A 27528-nucleotide genomic window follows, 5' to 3' on the forward strand; every position below is an offset into this window, starting at 1 on the left:
ACGAAACCTGCTTTTCTGGATGAAGAGGAGGTCTATAACTGCAACAACTTCGCAGAGGCAAAGCAGGTGCAGGCTGAAATGAAGCAGAAACAGCCCAGCAAAAGATACAAATGGTTCACTTAAACAGGCTGTGTTTTTCAGTGGAAGTTTCTAATTGATGCACATGCTAAGTAAGCCACCTGGATCCATTTCCCCTCAGAATTAAGCCTCTTTTAATTCTCCTCATCGCTCAACTTATTCCTTGGAAACCAGCTGAGTAAAGACATATGCTTCTGCACATCTCAAACACTAAGCACTAAATGTATGCAAATAGGTCTCGGCCTATAATGTTTTATAACTGTCTGTCTTAGTAAAAAGTAGGTCTGCTATTGGAGATGTTGTTACATATGATTGCCTACACCTAAAATATTATTAATATCAACAGCTGGATTTTCTCTCTGAAATAAGGTTGGGGTCCAGTGACAGTTTTCCACTTTTTATATTTACAGTAATCCATAATTATTTTTTCTCTTCAGTTTCTTACATTAACAACCAATAGATTCAGAATCAGAAATCCTTTATAAATCGCACAGCTGGTACATTTACATAATGACAGGAAAGGGGACAGTGTAGTTAAAAAGTATAACATTTAAAATAAATGGACTTACATATTAAACAAAGAGGCAAGCACATGTTAATACAAAATAAAATAAATTCACCTCCCAGGTTGAATAAATAAGAAGCAGCATTTGTTGGTAGTTGTAAGTGAACATATGACATTTGTAAAGTAGCAGCCAGTATTATTCAAGAGGCTTTAATGTCATATGCACAGTAGCTACAGTGTAGTTAAGGCAATACAAATCTTAAGTCTCAAGCTCAACGTTGCAAGATATAGCACATTTAAAAAATAAAATAAAAATAGTGCAAGAAGAAACAGACTAGAATAGATTAGGATACAATAGTGCAGATTATGTTGCAGACAATGCAGATGAAGTAAACTACATACATATCAGAACTATTTATAAATACAATAAGCCAAATGTTGCAGAGAATGTTGTCGTGACCAAGTCAATGCAGGAGTCTATTTACATGTACATAGATCACCATAATGTATTAACAATAGTAGTGTATAGTTAATAGTAAAATGTATATATTTTAAGTATTTTTGCAATAACATGTTAGTATATATTGCACATAAGAAGTGTGATTGCACAGCAGTTGCCGTGTGGTGGTCTACCTGGGGCAGTGCTAACTGTTTATTTTATTCTGGGTTGTAAAAATTATATATTATTGTGGCAGGCAGGTTTTTAAGAGAGTCTGGGTCATCATGTCTCCTTAAAATGTGTTTTCAACTTTTTGTTCAACTGGATGTTCTTGTAAGTCATTATTTATAAGAATACAATGGGCTTTAACTGGATTTAAATAGTGCAATATCGTTGTTCACAAGCCTCAACAACATGATTTTGAAAGTTCTATGTGCAAATGTAATGCAGTTACTCATGTAATCTGTTACTTCTGGCTGTTGCTGGCTGTCTGGTCAGGGTGGTGAAGTGTCCTCTGGAGGGGAGCCGCCGCTGTGGTCACATTATAAACTGCATCCCCTCTGTGACAACTGTAGATCAGCGAGCCTCAGCGAGCCTCGCTCTTATTTCAGGGATTTGTAGTTTTTAGTGTAAAGAACGCCGACGCACGGCAGAGGCCTTTGTGAGAGTAAAACTACAGTTCCCTCAGAGCTACTCAGAGGTGTTAGTTGTCAATATGGCTGTTGTCAGACAGACAAAGCAGAGAGGCAAATAATTCGCCACTGATTAGAAATCCTTGGAAAGGGGTCGGACAGGGCACTGTATTCATACCGCCTTACTGTTCGGCTGCAGTGAAAGACACAGCGGGTCTTTGCTCCAGTAACAAAGTTAAATGGTTAAGTGGACGATTTGAACCGAGGTAAGTCATGCACTAAGCTATTTCCAACACTAAAAGTGATGTTATTAATATCAGACGGTCGCTAGCCAGCAACGGCGGCTAACGTCAGCTAGTATCAGCATTGGCATGGCTAGCATGTTATGCTATCATTCTACAACCCCGGTGCTACCGAAAATAGCATAAGTTGCTAGCCGTCCTCTGTGATGCATACGGACTGTTACCCGGTATAAATGCAGCAGCAGCTCCAGTGAAAATTATTTATGAGCTCGAGTGTTTCAAGCCGGCTCATTTAGCGTTTCATAGGACACTGTCACTCAGTCTGCCAAAGAAACATTTGCTAACGTTAGCTCGTGGGCAAAGGGCGTGAAGGCTGGCATCACAGCGGCTCCCCTGCAGCGCGGAGCGGCAGATCTGTGCTCCAGGGCCACAGTCAGCAAAACAAAAACACATGGACCAAAAGATACCAGCAACTTTGGTCAGTGTTTGGACAATCTAGAAAAATACACTGCCAAAGAAACGCGTTTGATTTACACAACAGACTGTACTGGGGATATCGAATGCATCATGCATGCAATCTGTATTTAGGTAAGAAAGCTTCCTCTTTTTTTTTGCATAATGTAAAACTAAACATGATGTATCTAGTGTCATTGGTAATTTTGAATACTTTTCTTTTTTGTGTTATAACTAGTTCTCTAACTTACTGTTATCAAGTGATTCCTTAGGGATGTGGGCAAAATAAAGTTTATCATCTGTCAGGACTGACCACCCACAATGGCTCTTGACTTATGATTTATATAGTAACATTGGATCAGTCATAGTCTTTGTTCTCTTCCTATGGGTTGCACACCTCCAGTTTGTGTTATGTGTGACCTACAGTAAACCAGTGTAGAGCATTGATGTAGATTAGGCTGATCCTGTGTTCCTTGCAGGGTGTGTAGTTAAACCAGCTTTAAATTGAATAGATAACTTTGTAAATACTCAACCAGGATGGCTAATGATTCCAAATGCTCATATTTGCTTGCAACGACTAATAAGCCTCACAATAACACAGAATATCTGAAAGTACTGAAGAAGTAGTTAATGCCTTATTTTCATATTAACAATCCAAGTCAAATAAACCATCTCATAGTTTTATTTTTGAATTTGTGCAGCTCACCCCCTGGGATGTGACAAGGTTTTGCAATATAACTGAGCTTGATAATGATTTACAAGCTTCCATATGGATACCTAATGTAAACTAAAGAACTAGTTAATGTTCTGCAGTACCCTTTAACTACCCTCTGCTATAAGTAATGTATTTCAGGGCCCTCTGTCTCAATGTTTCTTAAATGTTGGCAATTGTTCTTTTCCTTTCAAATCTCGGTTTTACAGACCGCCCGAGGGTTTCATCTCATCACGGCTATATTAGTTCCCTTCATGGTGACTTAAAAACACAGCAGACACTCTTAAGCATTTCATTTTTTTTCTGTCCTTTGCACAGCTTAGACTAACACAGATGTAGAGAAATGCCAGTGACCCCTTTTATAGCGTTAATCATATCAGCATAGGTCGCGCTGGCACAGAAGATGGAAAATCTGCCGCAGTCTGAATCCAGTTGCATTGATTTTGAGCACAGCAAATTGCTTATGAAAAACATACAGCGTGGGTGGTGTGCAGCGCCGGGGATATATTGTAGCTCTTAAAGAATGGCAGTCAGAATGTTAAGATAGCATCAGCTGTCAAGGTGACTCTGGCACTCTGCGTGTGTTGCCGGCTGGTTCCCAAAAATAGCAGATTTTTATGCCCCTCCCTCCCTCCCCCTTTCTTTCACACTATCTCTTGCTCTTGTCTTCCTTTTCTTATTTCCTGTGTCTTTATGTTCTTGCAGTTTTTCCTCCTTTTCCACCCCTCTCTTTCTACCTTTCTCTGCCTCACTTCTTCCATATCATTCAAATGTTTCTCCTCATCTTAACTGTGTTTCTTTTCCTACTTAATCTTCCCATTGCCTCCTTTCATCCCTCTCATTTCTGCCTGCCTTCACTCCTTGTGCCTCTTTTTCTCCATCTCTCTTTGAACATCTTGAACACTCTTTCTTTAACTTCCCTTTGCATTTCCTGTTTCCTTTCCTCTCCTCCCTCCTCTCCTCCTCTCCTCCTCTCTCCTCTCAACCTGTCTGTCTTGTGTCTCCTCCAGCAGCAGGATGTCTGAGTTCAGCGAGGAGCCGCGCTTCACCATTGAGCAGATAGATCTGCTGCAGCGGCTGCGTCGCTCCGGCATGAACAAGCAGGAGATCCTGCACGCGCTCGAAACTCTGGACCGGCTGGACCGGGAGCATGGCGAGAAGTTTGGCCGACGCACCTCTTCCTCCTCCTCTTCCTCGTCCTGCTACGGAGTAGGTGGGGCCAACAACTGCACCAACAACTCTGCCTCCAACACTACTACATCACTCAACAATAACAACACTGCCTCTGCAACCACCACCTCTTCCGTGACATGCAACGGCAACACCAGCGGCGAGGGCGATCGCTCGGCCCCCGCCGCGTCTTCCACCACCTCCAAAATCTCCACCGCCACGCAGACACAGTTCGGCAGCGTAGGGGGGCACTCTCCGTCTCCTAGCAACAGTTACAACACCTCCCCACCTCCGGGACCACCGCCGCCTTCTGCCATCTTGCCATCACCGGTTTCGCTGGTGGCTCATACGCAGAACGGTAGGGATAGCCTAGCCGCCACACCCAACGGGAAGCTGTCTCCTCCCAGATACCCAGTGAACAGCGCGGCCGCAGCACGAGCATTCGGGTTCGAAGCTACAGAAGAAGACCTGGACATTGACGACAAGGTGGAGGAGCTGATGAGGTGAGTAGAAACAGAGGTGAAGTGGGCACTAAAACTTTGTTTGAGGAAACTTTCTACTCATTGTCCAACTTAAGGTTGTAGAAATAGACAATACATAAGTAAGTAGGTGATACAAGACTATTATCATCAGTAGTATTGTATTATAGTGACCCCTTATTTTAAACACATGTTCATGCACACAGCACACACAATGCAATTGGAAGTGGGAAGCAAGTGTACAGTGCAATGGGGTGGGGCAGGGGTAAAGAACTTTATTTTAAGAACAGCGAATGAATGAATACATTTACATAATATCAACACGTTTTACAAAGTCATCTTGTGGGTACAAAACACTAGAGGTGCTTCAAATGTAAAGCTATTATTCATTGCCTTTTAATTCATGCATTTCCAATGTAATCAACTTTCGTTAAATTGTCTACTTTTCTTTGGATTGGAGATTCCTCTTCAATGGCACAAATACCATTAACTATAAGGCAAGAAAGCACACTTAGTCAGGATGAATTAGATCGCACCAACTGGAGTTAGCTGAAACTCCATTGTGTGCAGCTGCCATACATGTTCAGAAAAACTGAGGTTTTAGGGTTCATTCCTGGCCTTGAAAACAGCAGTTGATAAAGCAATTTCACCGCAGTTGATTTATTTCTGGAGCTTTTCATCCTATCACATGATCTTTAAATTACCCATTTGTCTTTTTTCCCCCTGAGTTTTATAAGAGTATATTTTCTGATTTCTTTTTTTTTCTGGCATAATACCTAATGTCAAAGTGTATTCTTGACATTGGAAATGGACCAGTATACTGGTGTGGAAAAGAAACCATCATTCATCTTATAGGGCAGCCTGGGTCGGAAACAGGCGGACCGCGGTCCGGATCCGGACCTATAATCAATACATTAATAGGGGATTTCAATTTTTACGGGATGATTCTATTTTAACCGCCGCCGACAGGGGGCGAAAGAGACGAGTGAGCGATACAGGGAGAGAAACACAGAAGAAGAGACGAGAGCGCGGCAGAGAGAAGCGGAGAGGAAAGTGAGTGAAGAGAATAATTAGCGATACAGGGAGAGAAGCGGAGAGGAGAGTGAACAGGCGTGTTAGCGGCAGACAGGGATAGACAAATAATCACACATGGCGCTCTCCAAGAAGAGGAAAGTGGACAGTGAGAACAGAGCTTTTAACCCTGAGTGGACGGACTCATTCATTGTTCATCCTGCCTACTGGGAGCACAGAACCAGTGTGTCTCATTTGTTCAGAGACCGTGGTGCTCATTAAAAGTGCCAAAACGCCACTATGAGACAAAACACAAAGTGTTTGACCAAACATTCCCTCTCAAGTCAGAACTGAGGTCACAAAAAAAAAGCAGTCTCAGAGCCCAATATGATCAGTCCACCAGGATCAAAACTAAAACTAAATATCGTTCCAGGGCAGGCTAACCAATGAGCACCTGCATGTGTGTATGAGAATGGCCCTGACACCACTTCAGCCCAGATTTAAACTCCTGGCAGGACAAGCTCGAGCTCAATTCTCACACTGAATTAAAAAAAAAGTGAGTGAGGGACTGCAATATAAGAGGGAAAGAAAGAGAAACTTTAAAACTGTTTAATTGTTATGATGTGTAAAGAGTGATATTGTTCTATAATCGTCTGAAACAGTTAAGTCATGATGTGAAACGTTTAACAAAGAAAAAGAGAAACTCAAGCTGCTGCTACACTTTATTTTATTTATCTAAAATTAAGCACTTTTAAGATGCACACATTATTTTCTCTATTTTATTTTTAAATGCAGCCCGAGAGGAACATTACACATGTCCACAGTATTTTACTGTATATCTGTATAGTTCAATGTTAATTGACAATAAATATTTTTGTTTTTGAATTGTACTTTCTTTATTTGATTGGCAGCCAGTGGTTGATTTCATGCAGACGTTGATGAAGCTACAAACTACTTCAATATATATCACACTAATTCATAAAGCAAGTTAGACATTTTGATGTTCCGGACCTTTGCATGGGGGGATTTTCTCTAACTGGACCTTGTTGAATTTTAGTTGAATTTTAGTTGAATACCCCTGTTATAGGGTATTGGAGCGGTGTCTAATGTTAATGTTAAAGTTGCGGGTCCAGTGAGGGCACGGCTGCTGGTGGGATTTGAGACAACACTAGTGAAAAACCAACACTGTGCAAGTGTTCACAGTGCACAACATGGCAGTGCTCTAATAAGAGTATCAGAATAGAGACAGCACTAGGTTGGTACTTAGCTTGCCCTTTACACGTGCAGTGTGAACCACAACACCTTGACATGAAAGCTGTAAAATATAAACCAAAATGTTCTCTACGAATGGATCAGTTGTTTGCCGTTGACATGTATGTACATCCTGAGTCAAAATAACAAAGACAGTCATAAAGACGTTCTTGTTGAGATAATCCGTAATTATCCTATGGCAGGAGAAGGGAGGTGTTCTGTGCTGAACCTTTTGAAAAGCCTTCAGGGTGACATTTCGTGAGAAGGAGAGAAGAGAAGCTTTTACAATGGTGCACCTCTAGATACATTACATGAAATCACATACAGTAACATAAAGAAACGTAAAGATTGAAAACCCCTGCTCAGTAAGTTAGAGCCTCTTCTGTTGAAGAAAGCTTCACTCAAGTTCCAAATTGAAGAAGGTTACATTGTGCATGTAACCTAAAGGCTACAGTACAAAACAGTGGTTGTGATGAGCGTATTGTGTTCCCATCTAAGTGAAAAGGCTTTTTGTTGTTTTTATATAATAACACATCAAGTAATTTCCTTTGGGTGTTCTAGGCAGCGGTTCTCAAACTGTGGTCAGAGGGTACTGCCGGTTGTCCTTAAATTAAAAAAAAAAAAAAAATCACTTTTCATTATCAAGGATTTTTCGCGGAACACCTCATATATTCAAACTGTAAAAATAAGTACATATATAAACGTAGTGTTAAAATGCAGATATTTGTTATTTTTAATTATGGACAACACTTAATTTCACCACTGGTTACCCATGGTTACGTGTGCACGTGCAATACCAAATGAATCGTTGGCTAGCATCAGGTTCTCTGAAGAGAAAAGAGGTTTACGTTACCGTTAATGAAGATAATGAGAGTGAGTCGGAGGCATCTACAAGCCAGATTCCGCAGAAAAAAAACAAAGAAAGGGAAGATTAAGAGAAAATACAATGGGAACTAATTGGAACTGGGATTTACCTACACAGGCACTGAAGATGAGCTTTTGCCAGTATGCGTTCTGCGCTACGAGACACTGGCTAACGAGAGCCTAAAACCAGCTAATCTTCGCCGTCAAACTTGGAATCTGGCACTACGTTTATATATGTACTTATTTTTACGGTTTGCATATGATGTGGTCCAAAAATCCTTGATAATAAATAGTGGTCCGCATAAACAAAACGTTTGAGAGCCCCTGATCTAAGGGTTTCCCCTGGAAGGGTTCTCATCGAGGTTTATGGAGTGATGAAATAATGACATGTTTTTGTAGGCCAACCCGGAAGTTAGAATGGCAAGGGCTTCCCCGTCAAAAAGCATTGGTATTTTTTCCACTGGATTTGAAAATATAGCAGAGAAAAAGATGGAAAACAGGCGTTTAGGATAATTGTACAGTTTGGATCATCTCAATATATGAACGCGTTATTATCGCTTTAACGCATTCATTAACGCAGACAATTATTTTATCGCGCATTAGCAGTTTTTTGTATTAATCAAATGAACCGAAACAGAAAAAAGTGACGGGGACAGAAACATGGAGAATGGTACCAAACTCGTACATGGACATTTGACATCTCTTCCAGACCACAGTTTTTTTGTAACCACTACAAAGTAGAACTTTCTTATTACTTCTATAACAAACTAGATCAAACGTTAATGCCCTGGCAAATGGCTTTGGTTTTATATTTGATTTGATTACATTAATTCATCTTTAATTTGAGATTTACAAGAACTATTTGAACTGCCCCTGTGTAAATGGAATACTGCTGTTAAACAACTATAACGTGTTTCTCTACATCCATTACTGTGGCAGGTCAGTATTTATACTCTATCCCTTTCCACGTGTTAGCCACCTCCTCTTCGTCTGAACACTTTCCACAGGAGCCCCCCCCCTCCTCCTGCTGCCTCCCAGCTGCCCTGAGTGAACAGTATAGGCATGTCGAGCTCCGGCCGTCCCATTGCTAATTCCCTCTGCCTCTGCATCAGATCACATGTCCTGTTTCGACAACAAGAAGTTAAGTAGCTTCCTCTCTGTGTGTAGGCCTCGCTCCGCAGGGCTGCCAGGGCATGACAGGCGCTTTCGGCTTGTCAACAATCCCACGGTGCCCTTCGGATTTCTTCCCTCTCATCTAAGTGCACATTTCCGTCTCCGCAGGGGTTCGGCCTTTGAGTCGGCATCCAACAACACATCTCCCTCCTCCATCCCTCCCTCCCTCCTGCACTTCCCACTCCTCCTCAGTCTTGTACAGCAGCTCGTGCTACATCGATTCACTTTTGTCGATACAAGCAGTGTTTTCTAAGCTCTAATTTTAGCCGCGCCGCAAGAGGCTGCCGTGGAGGATATTGACGCTGGATGTCAAGAGTCCTGACGCATTTCTCCTTTCAGAAATATGCTAGCGGAGCACTCGTGACTTTGATGCCCTTCTCCATTATGACTTCTCTGTGGGTTCAAAGGATGCTGTGATTGTACGGTTCAAGCACCAGTGATATTGAGTTTGGTAAAGAATATGCACTATATAAGTGTGGATAAATATGCACCGACTAGTGTACACATTTGACTGGTGTTCAAAATCTGTACCACGATTAAGCCAAGACAGTCATAAGCTGCTGGGTGTGTATGTAAGTCGACGTTATTGTGTGTGCACAGAGGAGGGGATTGGGCTGGAAGCCAGAAAGCAGGGTGGGTACACTGTGTGACTGCACATGTTCCCTCACCACCCTCCGCTCCTGCATGTCTGTGCATGTTTTATTTTCCCCCCGCTGAGGGCTGAGACATTGGAAAATGTATTTCACTCCATTTTGTCTTGCCTTTGTGTTCCTCTGAAATGCACCGTTGATTATGTGGGAGCCATAATAGAAGAGAACAATACGCGGATAATCAAAATGCACCTTAGATTAAAATGGTTTTGTCCTATTTAATATGGCATAATGCTGGCACAATACAAAAACATTTGATTATTTGAAATGTAAACAGTTTTATTAAAAAACACTTCAATTTCATTGAAAGCATACAGGAGCCATTTGGGCTAAAGTATCCTGCTCAAGGACACGTCGACATGTACAGGGACTGGGGATCAAACCACCCTCCCTACGATATGTAGATGACCATATAACCCCTGAAAGCATGAAAATCTATTTAAATACGGAAAAACCTATCTATTTAATATCAGTCTTTCAATCTGGTTTTAACCTTACCTTACTAAATGTCTTTGAATAAAATGTGGGGGTCTTTTAAATGCTGTGTGATCTTTTCCTATGTCAAATACCATTAAGCTGGTGTGTGTGTGTGTGTGTGTGTGTGTGTGTGTGTGTGTGTGTGTGTGTGTGTGTGTGTGTGTGTGTGTGTGTGTGTGTGTGTGTGTGTGTGTGTGTGTGTGTGTGTGTGTGTGTGTGTGTGTGTGTGTGTGTGTGTGTGTGTGTGTGTGTGTGTGTGTGTGTGTGTGTGTGTGTGTGTGTGTGTGTGTGTGTGTGTCAGGAGGGACAGCAGTGTGTGTGTGTGTGTGTGTGTGTGTCAGGAGGGACAGCAGCATGGTGAAAGAGGAGATCAAAGCGTTCCTGGGGAACAGGAGGATCTCTCAGGCAGTGGTGGCACAAGTTACCGGTTAGTAGCAATAATGACACACTCCACTGTCGTCCATTTGAATTGCTTTTGTTGTAAACATACTGACATTTTGTCCATTGTGCACATTTGTTGGTTGTTAAATGTGGGTCCTCCAGTTAAAATGTAGACTTCACATGTTAAGCTGTAAAATAAATCCGAGGGAGACGTATTATACAGAGAAAAGTAATAACATTTCAAATATGGTTTGAGTTGAAATCATTCCCCTCCTCTTTTCATTGTGTTACTATGGATGTATTTATGAAAGCTCATTTTCTCCAAACTATAAATGCAAAGAAATAATAATGTGGAAGCTTCTGTGTTTACTTAAAATCTTGAGATTTGCATAGTTTTTGTCTAATATAAATGTGGTCATTTTTGCAACCATGTGAATTAGGGCTGCTCGATTATGGCAAAAATCATAATCTTGATTATTTGGGTCAATAATTGATATCACGATTATTAAAAACGATTATCCATTTACTTTGAAAACATCGATTTATTGAAGAAATACATTTGAACAGTATGTTTTTAACAGTTGATTACCCTGAACTTTAAGTATAATTCAACTGAAAAACCAATAAAAAAAGAAGCTATTTTTATGGTTACTGTAAATATCTTCAGACATATAACTCCTTGAGGCATGACATGTGGTTGGCACACAGACAAAATGGCAAACATGAGATCCAAAGGATTGAAAGGGAATAGCAGATGCTTTAATTACTAGCCCTTGAAAAATGGGAAAAATGCAATATTTGGTTCTCTTGGGCCCACTGGTAGTCCCACTTTTCCATATTTTCTGCTAAAATCACTTTATTTGATGTTGTTGTATCAAATTTAAGGGCAAAAAGCGTAAAACAGAATCCAATATATGTATGACGGACCAAGGTTAAATTCATTGCCTGTTTTAATGCCAAAATGACTCATTCCTTGAACCATGAATGAGTGTAAATTCACAAGTTCTTTCCAAGTTGTCTTCATTTTTAAATGTAACAATAGATTGAGGCTTATGCTTGTTTCTGGGCTTGAAAATAGGTGCAAAAATATAGTTTGACACCTTTGCAAACCGACTGGACATGAGTCAAATCCTAATATCCACTTCAAAAAATCTTCCAGCAAGCATTAGAAAGAGTTGAAGTGTCGTCGTCCCCCCCCCCCCCCCCCCCCCCCCCCTCCCCTCTAGTATTCCCTTCTGTCTCTGTTGAATTCTTTAAGGGTTGTCAACAAAGCAAAGCACTCTGTTGTAATTCGATGTCTGGCTGCTTTCCAGGCATCAGCCAGAGCAGGATCTCCCATTGGCTGCTGCAGCACGGCTCCGACCTGAGCGAGCAAAAGAAGAGGGCCTTCTACCGCTGGTACACGCTGGAGAAAACCACTCCAGGTACACCAGAGTCTGTGAACCTGCACCGCTCACTCCTGACTGTGTGTTGGTTTGGCTTACTGAAGGGATGTGCTTTCAGATGAGACGGAGGGAGAGGCATGCAGGAGGTGTTAGGACACAAATGGATACATAGAATAAAAAGGTAGAATTGACAATAGAGCTGTGCAGGAATGAGTCCTTCATCTCAGTAATGAGTTAGCATCTTACCACTTCCAGTTCAAGTCAATGGTTTTTCAAAAAACCTGAATTATCACAGTCCGAAATCAGGTTTATGGCCAAGTAGGTTTACACATAAGGACTTTGCTTTGCTTTCTAATGGTCACAGTAGGGTTAATAAACACAGTAACAGGAATTAAGTTAAAATATAGAACTATGATAACAAATATTTAACCAGTGGGCAAAAGTCTGTCAAGTGATTTAAAAAAAAAAACAATTGTATAATACAAATGCTCCCTTTTGATATTGTATTCACTGCTTGTGCCATGTGCTCCTATAATGTACAGTTTTTAGTTAGTTAGGCTTTTCTTAGTAAATATTAATATATTTGATTTGATTCATATTATTTATAACAAAGCATGTCATTTATTGGAATATTTTTTCAAAAAATCTTGCCATCCCTACTTTTTTTTATCTATCTGTCAACAAATCTGAGTTCACATGTGCAGGGAACAAATGTAACTTTAGTTTTTTCTTGAAGGAGTTCTAATGTTGGCTTTGCTTCAGTTGAGAAGGACACACAGTCACCTACATCCACACCTCTCTGAAGGGTTAACATCCAGAACACCAGGCCTCGTGCAGCCTTCAGTTGTGCCTGTACATATGTATGCTCTGTTTCAGCCCATAGCAGACAGCAGACATCCCACGCCTCGTCCTCTGCGGCACGCTCCTCATGGAGCCCTGCCAACAGCACAGTGGAAACTGCTTTCTGCTATTTCTGTCCAGACGGAGCCCAGCCCAGCCCAGCCCAACGCACGCACGCACGCACGCACGCACGCACGCATCACCGCTGCAGAGATAGTGATGTCCCGCTCATCCTGGTCTGATAACCTGCCCTGTTGCTGGGCGACCCAGTTAGGACTGGTTCACAATGTGTGTGCCAGATGAGGTTATGATACTGAGGCATACGGTTAGCAAGAACGTGGCGTATTTAATTAGTTTTACTGCAAATTAAACCTTTTGTGATTCTTTTCTCTTTCTGCTGTGGTCGTGATTTGGGACGAGGCAGCGCGGTCTTTGTCAGCACTATCCACTCCAGTTTATAATCAGAAAGTAATGTATTGTAAGATTTGCAAAAGTGCTTTCTCACATGCATTTTCTTAAAAGGATGTGCTGCAGTTCATCTGTAAAAACCGCCAATTCACTCATTATTATTCCCAGACTTCAAGTGGCAAAAACACACCACAGACTTCATGTTCCTGGGGCTGATTGTGGCGGAACTCTCAGTTGTAACACAACCCCCCCCCCACAGGTGCCACTCTGAACATGCGGCCTGCTCCCTTACCTCTGGAGGATATGGAGTGGAGGCAGACCCCACCCCCCATCAGCACAGCCCCCGGAACCTTCCGCCTGCGCAGAGGTAGCCGCTTCACCTGGAGGAAAGAGTGCCTGGCCGTGATGGAGAGGTGAGCGCAGGAAGAAGTATATGAAAGATTACATTCATAACTTCTCCTTATTTCCACATGGAGTTGAGGAAATATTGCAACCTGTGCAAGGAAACGTCTAGACAATCAGCGTGTGACTCTTCATACTCTCAGCTTTGGCGAGCTTCTACAACAGCATACATAAATCCAGTTTGTTGACATCGTCCTTGTGTCAGGAAATTAATTGAATCAGTGCCTCTCTTTGTCTATTTATAGCTACTTCAACGACAACCAGTACCCGGATGAGGCCAAACGGGAGGAGATAGCAAACGCCTGCAATGCTGTTATTCAGAAGCCAGGTAAAGCTCCATAACAGCTGTGTGAATAGTTTATTAGTCTTTTCTTTCAGTGATGCAAATTAGTCGCTTTTCGGCGCCTCCCGCTTTTTTAACGCTGATTTGGGTGACTTGTGTAATTCGTGGAGAACCAAAGAGTTTTCGTTTTTTGGGGGGGGGGGGTCAGTCCGTCCGTCCGACTTATACGGACAACTTCTCACTTCAAAAAGAAGAAATCTAGATCGCAAAATAATTAAACAAGCGAATGCCTGTTTTTCCTGGCCAAGGACAGGTTCCTTGAACACAACACGAGCGTAACGTGTCTTCACGTGGTTATGTCTCGTCTGAAAGGAGTAACGGAGAGCATCGGAAAGCCGCTCCAGCTCTTCAAATATTGCAGTACCCATAAGGAGCCGTACACACCGCAGTGTTTGCGTGGCTTTCTTTAGTTGTAAGCACAGTGGCGATCTGTTGTTATTAGCATCTGGTTAGCTAGCTATGCTAACGAATTTAAAGAGCTTTTCTACAACCAGGTGGAAGAGAGCTCTCTCCTGAGAGGCTCAATTAACCTCAGCTCAGTGAGGTTAAGGCACACCTTGATATGATCATTATAATTATTAATGAGACATTAGAGACTAAATTATTAACAGGTATAAAATATTATATGACAGTAACAAATAAGTTGTTAAAAATAACAAGAATAGAGTTTAAAAGGAGAGTGATTTGTAAAATATCCAAGATGAAAAATCTGCTTACAGTTCTGTTTCATATGGGTGTTGAGAGATGTATCCATAGATCTCCTCATGTTGCTCTCAAAGTGCACCAGATTGATGCTTTTAACTTCAATAATAATAATGGCTTTAATTTATAAAGCACTTCATATTTGCATTCAAATCCCGAAGTGCTAACATCGTAAAAAGAATAAAAAGCAATAAATAAAAATAAATAAGTAAAAAGAATAAAATAAGATAAAAGGGTGATAATAAATAAATAAAAGGTCTAGGGAAAGGCTCTATTGAAGAGGTGGGTTTTGAGGCCTTTTTTAAAAACCTCCACGGTCTGTGATGCTCTCATGTGGTCGGGGAGAGCGTTCCACAGACTGGGGGCAGCCGAGCAGAAGGCCCGGTCTCCCATGGTACGGAGCTTAGTCCTCGGGGGTTTGAGGAGGTTTGAGTTGCTGGAGCGGGTGGTCCGCTGTAATCAATAATTACAAAAAAATGTTCCCGGGGGAGCATGCCCCCGGACCCCCTAGAGGAGGTTAGGTCCCCCCCACTTAAATCATGTTCACATGGATAGAATACTAAATGCATTTGCACACATCTTGTGTCCATATCTTTCTGTTTTGGTGGTCATGCCACAACCGTGCACGTGAATGCATGCATGCGTCAAACATGAGTCATGGTAAGATATCTGGATTAAGAGGTTGCTTTTTCTTTGCACAGCATGAAAGAAAGGCCAAATGAATGGGTTGTGATTTTATTTTTTTTAAGCAGAGGTTTAGTTCAATAATTTGTACGGCCCTCAGAGGATGTTGTACAAATTTAAAGGAAAAAGGTTCCCCACCCCTGCTGTAAATAATAATAAAAACCCTTGATTTATAACTTAACATCTCTGTCTCTATTGATCTGAGTATGTTATAAAGAATAGCAGTTAATTGAAGGATTATAGCGCAGGCCTTTTTCAGATGGTATATTACGCTGTTTTTTTTCTGCTTCGAATAGTTCTCTCTTTTTTCACCATACCTGTGTTTGCATCACTTTTCTTTGTTTCATGTTTACTCCACTCAGAGATGTTTGCAAAAAATCCTATTTACATTAGTATAATGAGAATATTGTTTATTCTATTTGCTGGTGACAAATATTCCTATTCGTTTTGCAAATGTTTGGAATATTACCAGGGGAATAGTCCCTAACAACCTTTGTATCCTGTCAGCCATGCATATTTATACATTTCATTTGTAAGAAATACGCAAGTGTTTTTGGAAAAATGCTCCTTTTTCCCTGTTGCATTTCACCAAATGTAAATTGTAAGTGCTCTCTTAAGACCACATAATTTTGCATATTATCTTTCTTGGACTCAATGTGTATTTTAAAGCCAAAACATCTGTGTTGCATGTATTGTGTGATATCAAATGGCAACAAAGTGATTTTCTTTTAACGGATATAAAACCCTTATTGGGTATGAAACATCCAATTGATATAAGCAGAAATAAAAGTGGTATTCACAGCTTGAGGGAAAAGATGGATAACAACAGGGCCCAAAGAATAGTGTAACAGCCTCAGCGTGAGTGTGAGGAAGTGATCCGAGTGTCCTGTGGTCTGTTTCAGGGAAGAAGCTGTCTGATCTGGAGAGGGTCACCTCCCTGAAAGTTTACAATTGGTTCGCCAACCGCCGCAAAGAGATCAAGAGGCGGGCCAACATTGGTAATGTGACTGGGGGGGTGGGGGTGTTGATGAGAAACACCTTTATAACATTTCTCATTTTCTCATGCGTGAATGGCTCATAATTTATTCATTTAGTCACTTTAAAGAGCTCAATGTTTGTTCATCAGTCACCTGATATCTGTAATGACTTTTGCTTCATTTCTGTTTTTGCTTACGGCCTGCATTAACATTGATGTATTTTGGACTTGTTAAAGTTATTAACCTGCTAGTCCAATGACAATTCATCCATAACTTACATATATATATATATATATTAGGGCTGTCAAACGATTACAATTTTTAATCAGATTAATCACAGCTTAAAAATTAATTAATCATGATTAATCACCATTCGAACTATGTCCAAAATATGCCATTTCTTTATGTATATTGTTGTGGGAATGGAAAGGTAAATGAAAGAAGGCGGATATATCCATTTAACATACAGTATGTATGTTTATTATAACATTGTTCTGTGTGTCAAAATGAAAGACAGCCCACACACCTATCAATCATCAAACCGTGGGGTCTTAATTCATTACGTGTTGATTTCTATCAACACGTAATGTTGTATCGATGTATATTGAGATGTACTACAGCAAAAGTATTCTCCGTCGGGACTTCCTGCAACAACACCACGCCATTATCTTGATTCTGATTGGCCATAAGACATTATCAAAGATGTTCTATTGAGAAGACGATCACCACGTGACACAAGTTTTCAAAACCGTTTCTAGTCTTTGGTATTTCCAGACAAGTGGCTACTGAAATCAATCTTACTAACTGCTGTCTGTGCAATGTACTCGGCGCGAGTTGGCGGACTTTATTTTGCTTACTACTTTAACATCATTTTTCATGGTGGGGCTAAGCCATTTCTTGGTATGGGTGTAGCCTACCCCAGCCATACCCTGGCGCTGCCACTGGTGGGATGTATGGGGCGGGCCATTCTGCACATGCGTTAAATGCATTAAATATTTTAACGCAATTAATTAAAAAAATTAATTACCGCCGTTAATGCGATAATTTTGACAGCATTAATATATATATAAAACTTCGACCACTTTTTGCTTAATATTATCACCATTTATCCATATATATATTTATGTATCCAAACCATTTTTCCTTTACTTTTAGCTTTCAATTTCAAGAGTTTATCCATTCCATGTTAGCTATTTATTGGAACTACTTTTCATGCATGTGGGAGAGGAACTCCTTCTGGAGGGATTTTAGCCCCTGCAGACCATTTACATGCACACTAATCTAAATACCACACTACAGGTAAGGAAAAACCCCAAAGCACAATCGGGCTTCTTTAAATATATATTCAAAGTAATAGAGATTGAGTTATGGCAGCGCTGTTCGATTGAATAACTACAGATTTGACACTTTTAGCATTTAGATACTCCACAATCCAACCATGTACCCCCGGTTGGGAAGTCAAAGTAGAAGCATCTAAATCTATATATTTGTAATGAAGGACACTTTCAGTGATCAATCATAAGTCTAACAATTCATCCTCTTCCTCCAAGAAGCCACAATCCTGGAGAGTCATGGGATAGACGTCCAGAGTCCGGGGGGGCACTCCAACAGCGACGACGTTGACGGAAACGACTTATCAGAGCAGGTAGAGCGTGATAATGGATCCCCAAAGTACAAAATACAACCAGATTTATGATCCAGACAGTAGTTAACAACTGATTCAAGAGAAAGAGGTCACTTGTTTTACAGCTCCATCGTGTCATTTTTTGTTGTACAAAGTCAGGTTATTCATTTATATATGTATTCCTCTGTTTCGATGGATTTGCCACTTGCTAACCACCCACATCCACCCCAAGGCTCATTCTAGTGATCATTCATTCAGTCATTAGTTATACGTGATCATGCATTTCACATCTTTATACCGGTAACTTAGCTGATGAGTTGCCCTGTCTTTGGTTGAAGTTGTTTTTAATATGTAAAGGTTGTCTGGATCCTGTTCTCAAATTTTCTCAAAGAAGAGAAACTTAAAAAAAAATGTGACTGCAGTTTTCCTAGTTTAAACTCCCCGAAATATAAAAAGCACGTTTATTTTTGTGAGAAATTATAGCTTAAAATGGTTGGCCCAAGGCATATTAATTAACACAAGCTTGCCCTTCTTCTCATTTATAATGGTAACCATTGAGAACGACGTCATTCAGAATATTACGAATGGTTCCTCTAATGAACTTGGGTTTTTAAGATCTAAACCAAGTTAAATTTGTTCTTTTTTTTTTTCTTTCCCTCTAGGCATTTGACCTGCCCTATTTTGACAAGAGACCTCTCAGCCGACCTTTTGGCCTTTACCGCCTGGAGCCCACCTCGCCAACACAGGTACCTCCAAAACAATCTGGTTCTCTTTAACCTTGGTTTAAATGTTTTCAGTTATGCTAACCTCTTTTGATTAGCATTTAAGAAATGATGCTGAATATCCTAGTGACGGCAGTAATAGGGAGCACTGCTCTCAAGTGTATTCCAAAAAGAGGGTGGGGGAAACTCACAGTCAAATCCCACAGAGGGTTAGAGCTGTCCCTCTCCCACAATTCGTCTCTGATTTTCTTTAAAGGCCTGACATGCCCAGTTACAGTTGCTAAGCTGCACTTTGGGGGAGGGACTTATTAGAGAACAGTTGGTCAGGAAAATGAGCTTTATGTACAAAAGTATAATTCCTGCTTTCTGTTAAATCTGCTCACCACTGACCTTGGTCTTACTGTCCCCCCCCCCCCTCGTATCAGGAGGACGGCGCGGCGCACATCGAGCACCAGGACCCCATCTCTCTGGCTGTGGAGATGGCTGCTGTCAACCACACCATCCTGGCCCTGTCCAGAACCGGGGGGGTCCCAAACGACATCAAGACGGAGTCCCTGGAGGACGAATGAACTGCACAGGAAACGGAACGGAGGAAGTGGAAGAGAAATGATAGTCAAAGAAAGGAGGAGAAAAAACAGGGAGTTAAAAAAAGAAAAAAGACCAAAATAATGCTACTTAGTAAATCTGGATCTGTCCCTCCCTCTCTGCTTCCCACTTCCAACAAAGTCAGTGTAAACAGTAATCCCCCCTCCCTACCCCATATATTGACACAGCTGGTGAGAATGGGTCTCTTAAAGTGTTCCACGGAAAGAAGATAAAGGGGGGGGGCCCAGGCCTTCAACACCTAAATCGGTGGCCCTCGTCTGGGATTGTACCTCCCTCCCCCCTCACAGGATACCTCTCCTCTTTACTCCCCCTTGCTTCCCTCTCCAGCCTGGTCGTCTGAGCCGATCCTCACTCTATATCACCTCAGCGTCAACCTCAAGAAAAAAAATAGTGTACTATATATATAATATATATGGTTCTCAGTCACACTCTACCTACCTGCGTAACCCTCAAATGATCCTCTTCATTGTGCAGTTCATGGGAAGAGCGACCTCCAGCAGCTGTCTGGGGAAAGATGGAGGGTGAGAGTTTCCTCCCCTCCTCTGGAAGGATAATCAGAAGCAGACAGTCGCTGTCTTATATCCTTATTTCTTAGTGGAGTGGCTTTTTACATGAGCCGCTGTTGGATGAAAACCTCTAAAAAGAAGTAGCCTTATTTTCATACAGGAAACTACACCTTTACTTTTTGCAGTATACACCTCGTTTTTTTCCTGAAACTACCACAAACTTTTTAGTATGCATACAAAATGTAAAGGTTTATATCCAACAGCAGCAGTGGTTTCTCTCACCTGCATTTATTTGGCGACAGGATATACAATCATTTAGCCTCCCAGTGACACTACTGTTCAGTGCTCGAGGCTATGATCATTATTTTAGGGTCAATGTGATAATCAAGCAATGGTAAGCTATCTAATAAGGGGAACTGTGCTTTGTTTTCATCCATGCCAAAGGAAAAGATGCTTGGAGCTAAAAGCTTAAAGGTTAAGCTACTGTAAGACCAATCTAAAGTGGTGTTCATCCAAAGCAATTTCTGCTAACTCCTCTGGCGTACGTAGGTTGTTTCATAGCTCGGTGAAGCCTCTGGAGCTAGCGCTACGTGGTTCTGACACTACAGCAGGCCTGTGTCGGGAAAGAAAGGTATTAGCAGCCACACATATAATGATAAAATACCCCCAAGCTATTTACTACTTGTTCTGTGAAGCTGCCTCTTTATTATAGCAGAAAGAATGTGCTTTCAGAGGATTTTTAAAAAATATCCAATTAGACTAAATCCTCACTGGAAATGGTTTAGAATATCAGAAGAGGCCATTTAAGTTTGTATTAAAGGTAGGGTAGGTAGGAATGGAGAAACCATCTCAAGTGCGCTAGAATTTGAAAATACACAACCGAAAAAAATCCTCCAACACACACGAACGCGCACATGACCAATGAAGGCACGAGATAAGTTTGTGCACGAGATGGAAGGCTGACAGGCAGGTAGGCCATCCAATCATCTGCCCCAGATAGTTGGATATGCTTTTTACAGCGCCACGGCTTCCACAGATGAAATATTTGTATATATTTGTTGTCAAAGCATTTATTGTATTCATTGCTATCGGGATGTTAAGAGCATTCCATGGAATATAACAAAGTGTTTCTGAAGTGAATGACCTACCCTACCTTTAATCTATATAGCCTCAACGGCAAAAGCACCACTTCAAGGGAAGATAATCAAAGATGTATAAAGTGGTTGTATTGGAAATACATTTTCCACTTTTTTGCTCCGGGTTGAAGTTTTCCAAAACCATCAATGAACCAAGATAATCATAATGTAATAAGCAGAGACTAAATGTTGACTTTCTTAAGGCTAATGTTTCTTGGTGCCCACTTAATGTCAAGTTTAAGCTCTTTTTAAAGTCAAAGACTGATATCTGAGGAAATGAAACGATTAAATAATAGGTTGAGCAGAATTAAATGTGATGATTGATACTGCCCTCATGTCTGTACGCTAAACATGAAACTGAAGCCAGTAGACCCTTAGCTTAACTTAGCCTAGCATGAAGGCTGCTCAAATGTGCTATAGCTAGCAGTCTTCATGCTAGGATAAGCTGAACATCACTGCTAGGCTAGGCTAAAGCTCATGATTTCACCCAGTTGATTTTGTCTTACTAAAGCCATACAAAAATATAAGTCAAAACAAGTTGTGGTGTTACAGATGGGTACACACGGAAGCAACTTTTGATACTTTTACTGGAGATATAACGAGTGTTTAAAGAAAGATATGGTCGCTTTTGAACAGAGCCAAGTTAGCCAGTTTCTTTGCTAGACTAAGCTAATTTATCTAAAGATAGATAGATTAGCTTTCTCTATTTAGCGTCATATTTAGCGTACAGCCGAGAGTGCTCGTTTGTTTCTGCTATCGCCCAGCCAGTTTTTAACAAGGTAAATGTCAATCTGTTTGTTTAAAGGAACCCATGCCTTAGTGGTGGTTTTGGAGAACTGGGGAAATATTCTACTTTGCGGGATTAAACTAAGCAGTTAGCTAGTTATACGCTCATGTAATATTATGTTTAAATCCAATATGGACGTTAATTATTTTAAATAATCTAGTATCTGGATCCTGCTTGTAGAATATCTCCCAGCCCTGGGCTGTAGTCTAGTAAAGCTCTATTTAAATGATCGCTTCTCTATGTACGAAGCAGCGATTACAGTGACTTGGTACTAGGAACTGTGTTTCAAAAAGAAAGGGTTGAAAGACAAACACAATATGTATTTATACTCATTTTTTATGGTAATGTTGAAAAAAAGAATGACATGTTTTAAATTGAAACATGCTGATATTGCTAAGCTCATCATGCATTTTAATTTCTCCTGAATAATGTTTTCCATAATCATTTAAATGTTTTATCTTGTATCATCCCTTATTTGACTGAACAACAGTCTCCCTGTTTGTGTCTGAGCTAGTAAGCTATTTTGTGAAAGATGACAAACGATGCACCTTATTTAAAAAAAGAATCGCCGTTAATGAAAGTTCAAATGTAACCTTCCCTTCCATGAGCCTTCCTTTTAAAATGTCAAATGTCCGATACATTAATATGGGGCTGTTGTGAAAAATATTTCTTTACAGCTGCTCCACACCTTGTACTAAATCACAGTTTGTGCTGTTTTCACTTGAAATCAACGCCACACCAAACTCCATTGGGAAATGTAGTGTTTTAATCTTTCTCTGGCAAAGTGTGATTAATACAAATTAGAGAAATAAATACATTTCAAATAAATGTTTTAGGTTATCCAAAACGTTTATGAAATGTGCTTCCAATAACTAAATTGCGTTGCCTTCACCATTTCACATAAAGCGTTATTGATAACGCAGGCGATTGGGATTGCATAAACGCTAAATGGGGAGTACAATATAGGTTTGTACACAATGCACTACAAATAAATATGTCCTGTAGATCTAAGTGATACTCAAATTAATGGTGAAATGGTTGTTCGAAAAATCAAAGGACAGGCTTACATGCGGACAGATATTGCTTCCCTTTTTTTTTTTTCATGACAATAAAATACAACTGTGTTTGAGTTATGCGATTCAGCAAAATGTGTTCCAAATATTTGGAATCACTACCAAAAACTAGATTTTGACTAGAAAAGTGCACAAAGTACAGTATGCTGGGTGTGTCTATGCTCTACCACTGCTGTCATTTATTGCTAGATTGAATACAAACCACAATTGTCTTAACTTGAAACTCTGGACAAGAACTGTCCCTAATTCCTAGGTCAATATTCTAAACTGAAGCAGTTGTTGATCGATTGCAAACCTCTAAGAGGAGTCAATGATGGCCCATAAAGTACAGTTCTCAAAGATGGTTAAGTCCTTTAACTTAAAGAGGTAATTGAATACATGTAGTCATAAATTAGCACAAAATATGATGCTGATGGCTGCAGTAGCATGTGAGATTAGCTGCAGAAAGTCATACAAACACCCGAATGGTAAAGCCTGCAGATAGTAGGTAAGCTGGTACTGTATCTGGAATCTTTAATTAAGCTTTTTCTCTATGGAGTTTGGTGTGACACTCTCCCCATATGAATAATATTGAGTGTCTGAAATAAGTTGTGTGTGGAAGGAAAAGACTACAGAGTGCATTTAGAGATTATTCTCTCACTATAAGACACTTTTCAATGAGTTGCCTTAGTGTTTGAGAGATGCCATGGCCTAATTAGCGAGTACAAGTTGTAATCCAGCAGTATTTTATGTGAGCGTTCAAGCCTGACAGAAATGTTTATGGGACGGAAGAAAGAACCCTCAGGTGCTTAGGAAGATTGTGCTTTTCCATGAGAAAAATGGAAGCAGATGAATCTTTAATTACATACTGAAATCTGAAAGGGGCTTTCCCCAACCCAATGTCCTGTGTTCTCCGGTGGTAGTGCTTTTACTTTGAAAGGGTCTCCTCATGGTGTCGGGGTCAACACTTCTACATGTCCCTCTGTGTTCCCAGTGAAACACCACCCACCTCATCCCAGTAGAGCTCTGCTAAGGACTGAATGCTGTTGTATCAAGCTCAAATCTAGTTATGTTCAGAATTACTGTATTGCCCATTTCAGAATTTAGTGCCTTTTTTGGACAGTAGACTGTTCTGTAATTAAGATGTAGTATATATACATTTTTTTGTACAGTTTCTTTGTTCATTTTTTTAACTTGTGTTTATTTTAGTATGATATATATATATATAATGTACAAGAGAATAAAGCTATATCAATGAGACTTTCTATGTGTTGCTATCTGATTAGGTACAATAGGTTCATCACACATTGGTTGATAAGGGCAGAATTAAGTTTATTCAACAATATAAAAGACAATTTCGCTTTTAGCATCAGTTGTATGTCTTCATCTTTAAATAAATAATCTTTCAGGCATAATATAAAATATTGTACTTACCCAAAACAATTAATACTCTGCGTTCAACAAAATCCCTCAAGTATTCCCATACACACATTGTAATTAAAAACGTACTAGTCTAAAATAAATCCCCAAAAACTGGCACACATCTCCAAAATGAAGCCACTTTCATTCGAACTTGACACACTTAGAAAAAAAAATGATTAACATTTTTGCACATTTTCAGTAGAATTGTTTAAAAGGCAGTGCAAGTATTCTTTGTTCTAAAACAGTAGAAATATACATTCAAGAGCTGTAATAAGCTCTGGTTTGACAGTTTCCAACCTATCAGCACTGGTGATTTAACACTAAGGCACATAGGCATCATAGTAGTCATAATATTTCAAGGCACAATAATAAAAAAAAGAAAAACCAATAGGTATAAAACCATGTGCAACACTTTGAAGTCTATCCAAACATGCAGCTGCATAATGAGTCTTGAACAGCAGAAATATGAGCACATGAAGAAGTAGTGTTACCTGGAGTCTTACAGTGTACAGTAATCCAGTGAACTTTGGATAAATTTAACCATATTTGCAATGCCAGGCATGTGGCAAAACATGGAATGGAAAACTGCTGATTCTGAGCTGGGACTAAGATTAATCCATTCAGGTGAGACAGCCACGATTACAAATTATTATAATTGCATAGAAAAGGTTGTTACTGGAATCTACATACCTAAAAACTTTCAAATTGTCTGATAAAATATATCCATTTAACCATAAAACAAGTCCATTGGCTAGGATAATCTTTCAATAGATGAACCATTAAAATCTGATGAGGGGTCACATGCCTACACTTAAACAACCATCTGCTGCATGTGGGGGTCCAGCATCGAGCCGTTCGGCAGGTTTAGAACCTCCTAAGTGTTCCACGACTTGCGGTTCTCTCCCCTGCTGCGGCCGGCTGATGCCACCCCCCCTTCGCCTTTAGCCAACACGGTGAGGGCTGCCAGGTTTGGGCTGGATCCGGACAGGTTGGCACTGCGGCGCTTCTGTTGTTTGTGGCGGCGCTTGCCGGCACCCCGGTTGACCCTGTGCGGCCTAACCAGCACGCCATAACCAGGGTTACAGTGGAAGTAGTGTTTGCCGCCCACTGAACCGTCATTTTTTCCTGGAGAATGAGAGAAAAAGGCTTGTTGGGGATTCTAAGTGGTGATGGTGGCTACATTTCAACTTTGCGTTATGGAACGGCTCTACCGATTTCATTTTGGCTTTCCAATAGAAAAAGTTGTCAGTAGTAACCGTTACTTTATTTGCATCACCTTGGTTGCGACTCCAAAAGTGCTGACAAGATAATGGAGAGTTAAATTCTGCAAATTGATCAAGAGGTCCCTAGCACAAAATACTAGAAAACCGTCATTTTTAAATAGCCAATATACCATCAATATCAGCCTTATTTTTTTTGTATTCACCTAATTGAGACTAAAAACATGGCCGCCGGCGAACTACGCGAAGCAAAGTGCGAGCATACACTTTAGCATAGTCAGCTGATCCTTTCCACTATACGCAGTGGATAACGAAATGGAGAATCAGACCTGCTACAAAATGTGGTCGACTCAATCTGAGCAATACCAGGCAGTGAAAACACCGCGTAAGTATAATACATGTATAGATTTCAATAAAGTCATTTACAACGATCCAGAAAGAAACAAGTTGGGTGCTGTTCTACTCACCTGCCGGTACCTCCAGTTCCACTCCCACCCAGGTTCCCACTGCGAAATCTGTGGGTCCAAGGTAGCGCACGGTGCCGTTCTTATTGTGCCCCACGGTCACAAACTCCCCTTCTTTCAACCAGTCAGGAAGAACTGCCGTTGCATCTCCTTCCTCTGAGTCTGAGATGATTTCCAGGGTTTCCATGGGCACAGAGAGGTTTAGTCCTGCTCCGAGGCTGCTGGCCCGGTCCATCTGCCCAAGCTGATCCTCCTCCTCTCCCACAATACGCTGAAAGGACTTGAGGTCTGAAGATTTCACCTTCTTGATCTTGAAGGGGTTTGCAACAGCGGTATCAGGTTTGGAAGGCTGAACTTTAGACAGAGAATCTGCTGAGGAAGTTTTATTGGACGCATCGACAGGTTCTTCCTCTTGGACGTCATCTGTGGTTGAGGAAGAAGTTGGGACAGAGCTGTCTTTTAGGTTTGAGGCCTCAGTGGTGGCTTGTTCTTGGGATGAGGCCGAAAACAAATCTTCTGATAAGGCAGGAGCTGGAACCAGGACTTCTAGAACAGCTGGGACCAGGTATTCGGTTGGATCTTGGACACTGTCGCAGGTCCTTTGGTCTTGGACGGCTGGTTCAGACGGACCCTTTTTTGCAGATTGTTGTATTTCATGCTGGGGTGACAGTTCTTGGGAGGACGCAAGAAGAACCAAATCTACTGATGAGGCAGGAACTGGAACCAGGACTTCTGACACAGCTGGGACCAGGATTTTGCTTGGATCTTGGACACTGTTGCAGGTCCTTTGGTCTTGGACGGCTGGTTCAGACAGACCCTTTTTTGAAGATTGTTGTGTTTCATGGTGGGGTGACAGTTCTTGGGATGAAGCAAGAAGAACCAAATCTTCTGATGGGGCAGAAACTGGAACCAGGACTTCTGACACAGCTGGGACCAGTTTTGGGGTTGGATCTTCAGAAGTGTCGCAGATTGTTTGGTCTTGAACAATTGTTTCAGACTGAGCTTCTGGTGCAGATAGTTGTGTTTCATGGTGGAGTGACGGTTCAGCTTCTGTCTCGTCGGTTGTAGCTAACTCGAGTTCTTCTGTTGAAGGAGGTTCTGGTTTTGGGTCTTCTGTTTGTGGAATTTTTGTCTGTTTTGTTTCATTCTCTTCTACTAGCATTGAATCTTCAAGTGGCTCAAAATGGTCTAATTGTTCTGATGCAACATTATCAACTGTTGACTCTTGTAATAAGTGTGATTCTGCAACTGAATCAGACTCATTTTGCTCCTGGACCGATGGAGACTCATATGGTTCTTGTTGACTCAGTTTTGAATCTGACGGAGTAACGTATGGTTTGGACGGTGGCGAGTCAGGCCTCTCTTGAGCTGCCTCATAGTCCAACACCAGAAATGACTCCTGAGGCTCTGATTGATCCTTACGAAAGATTGACTCAGGGTAAGGGTTGTAATGTGTCACTCCGTCCTCTTCATCCTCTTCATCTGGCAGCGCCTCCATGACGTCAGAGGGAGGCAGGTCCCAGCTCAGGGTGTAGACATCTGCTAGCGTTGCTGTAGACATGCTTGTTGAAATGTAACCGCTCGATGATTCGCTGGTCGGGCTGGGGAGGGAGTATTCTGTCTCCGGGAGGATTGGCGGTGGGAGGGGCTTGGATCTGGGGCTCTCTGTTTGGAGGTCAGGAATGATTGCCTCAATGGGAACCTAAGGGAAACCATGAGTTTAATAAAATC

General features: G+C 41.0%; 2 protein-coding genes across 9 annotated transcripts in view; one reads left to right on the plus strand and one right to left on the minus strand.

Moving 5' to 3' along the window:
• Positions 1-1612: 1612 nt before the first annotated feature.
• On the plus strand, positions 1613-23951 carry hmbox1b (homeobox containing 1 b). Of its 5 annotated transcripts, none has more exons than XM_079641841.1 (10): positions 1613-1920; positions 4075-4734; positions 10478-10563; positions 11831-11941; positions 13410-13563; positions 13798-13880; positions 16184-16279; positions 17809-17903; positions 18545-18628; positions 19030-23951. In XM_079641841.1, exons 2-10 carry the CDS (start codon positions 4079-4081, stop codon positions 19171-19173), a joined length of 1509 nt encoding a protein of 502 aa, XP_079497967.1. In that variant the 5' UTR covers positions 1613-1920; positions 4075-4078; the 3' UTR covers positions 19174-23951. The 5 variants fall into 5 exon arrangements, with proteins under 5 accessions (XP_079497967.1, XP_079497966.1, XP_079497963.1 ...); XM_079641840.1 differs by having other exon boundaries at positions 1614-1920; positions 4072-4734; XM_079641837.1 differs by lacking the exon at positions 1613-1920 and adding an exon at positions 1932-2484 and having other exon boundaries at positions 4072-4734.
• A 51-nt stretch (positions 23952-24002) lies between these two features.
• LOC307014109 (kinesin-like protein KIF13B) overlaps positions 24003-27528 on the minus strand; it is a 55211-nt gene continuing 51685 nt past the window's right edge. For all 4 annotated transcript variants that reach the window (XM_079641835.1, XM_079641834.1, XM_079641833.1 and 1 more), the window contains 2 exons: positions 25801-27499; positions 24003-25238 (listed from right to left, as the gene is read on the minus strand). In XM_079641835.1, coding sequence (XP_079497961.1) covers positions 24988-25238; positions 25801-27499 — 1950 coding nt within the window. In that variant the 3' untranslated portion in view covers positions 24003-24987. The remainder of the gene's footprint in view (positions 25239-25800; positions 27500-27528) is intronic.

This window comes from Notothenia rossii, assembly GCF_949606895.1.
Source record: "Notothenia rossii genome assembly, chromosome: 8".
Lineage (NCBI taxonomy): Eukaryota > Metazoa > Chordata > Actinopteri > Perciformes > Nototheniidae > Notothenia > Notothenia rossii.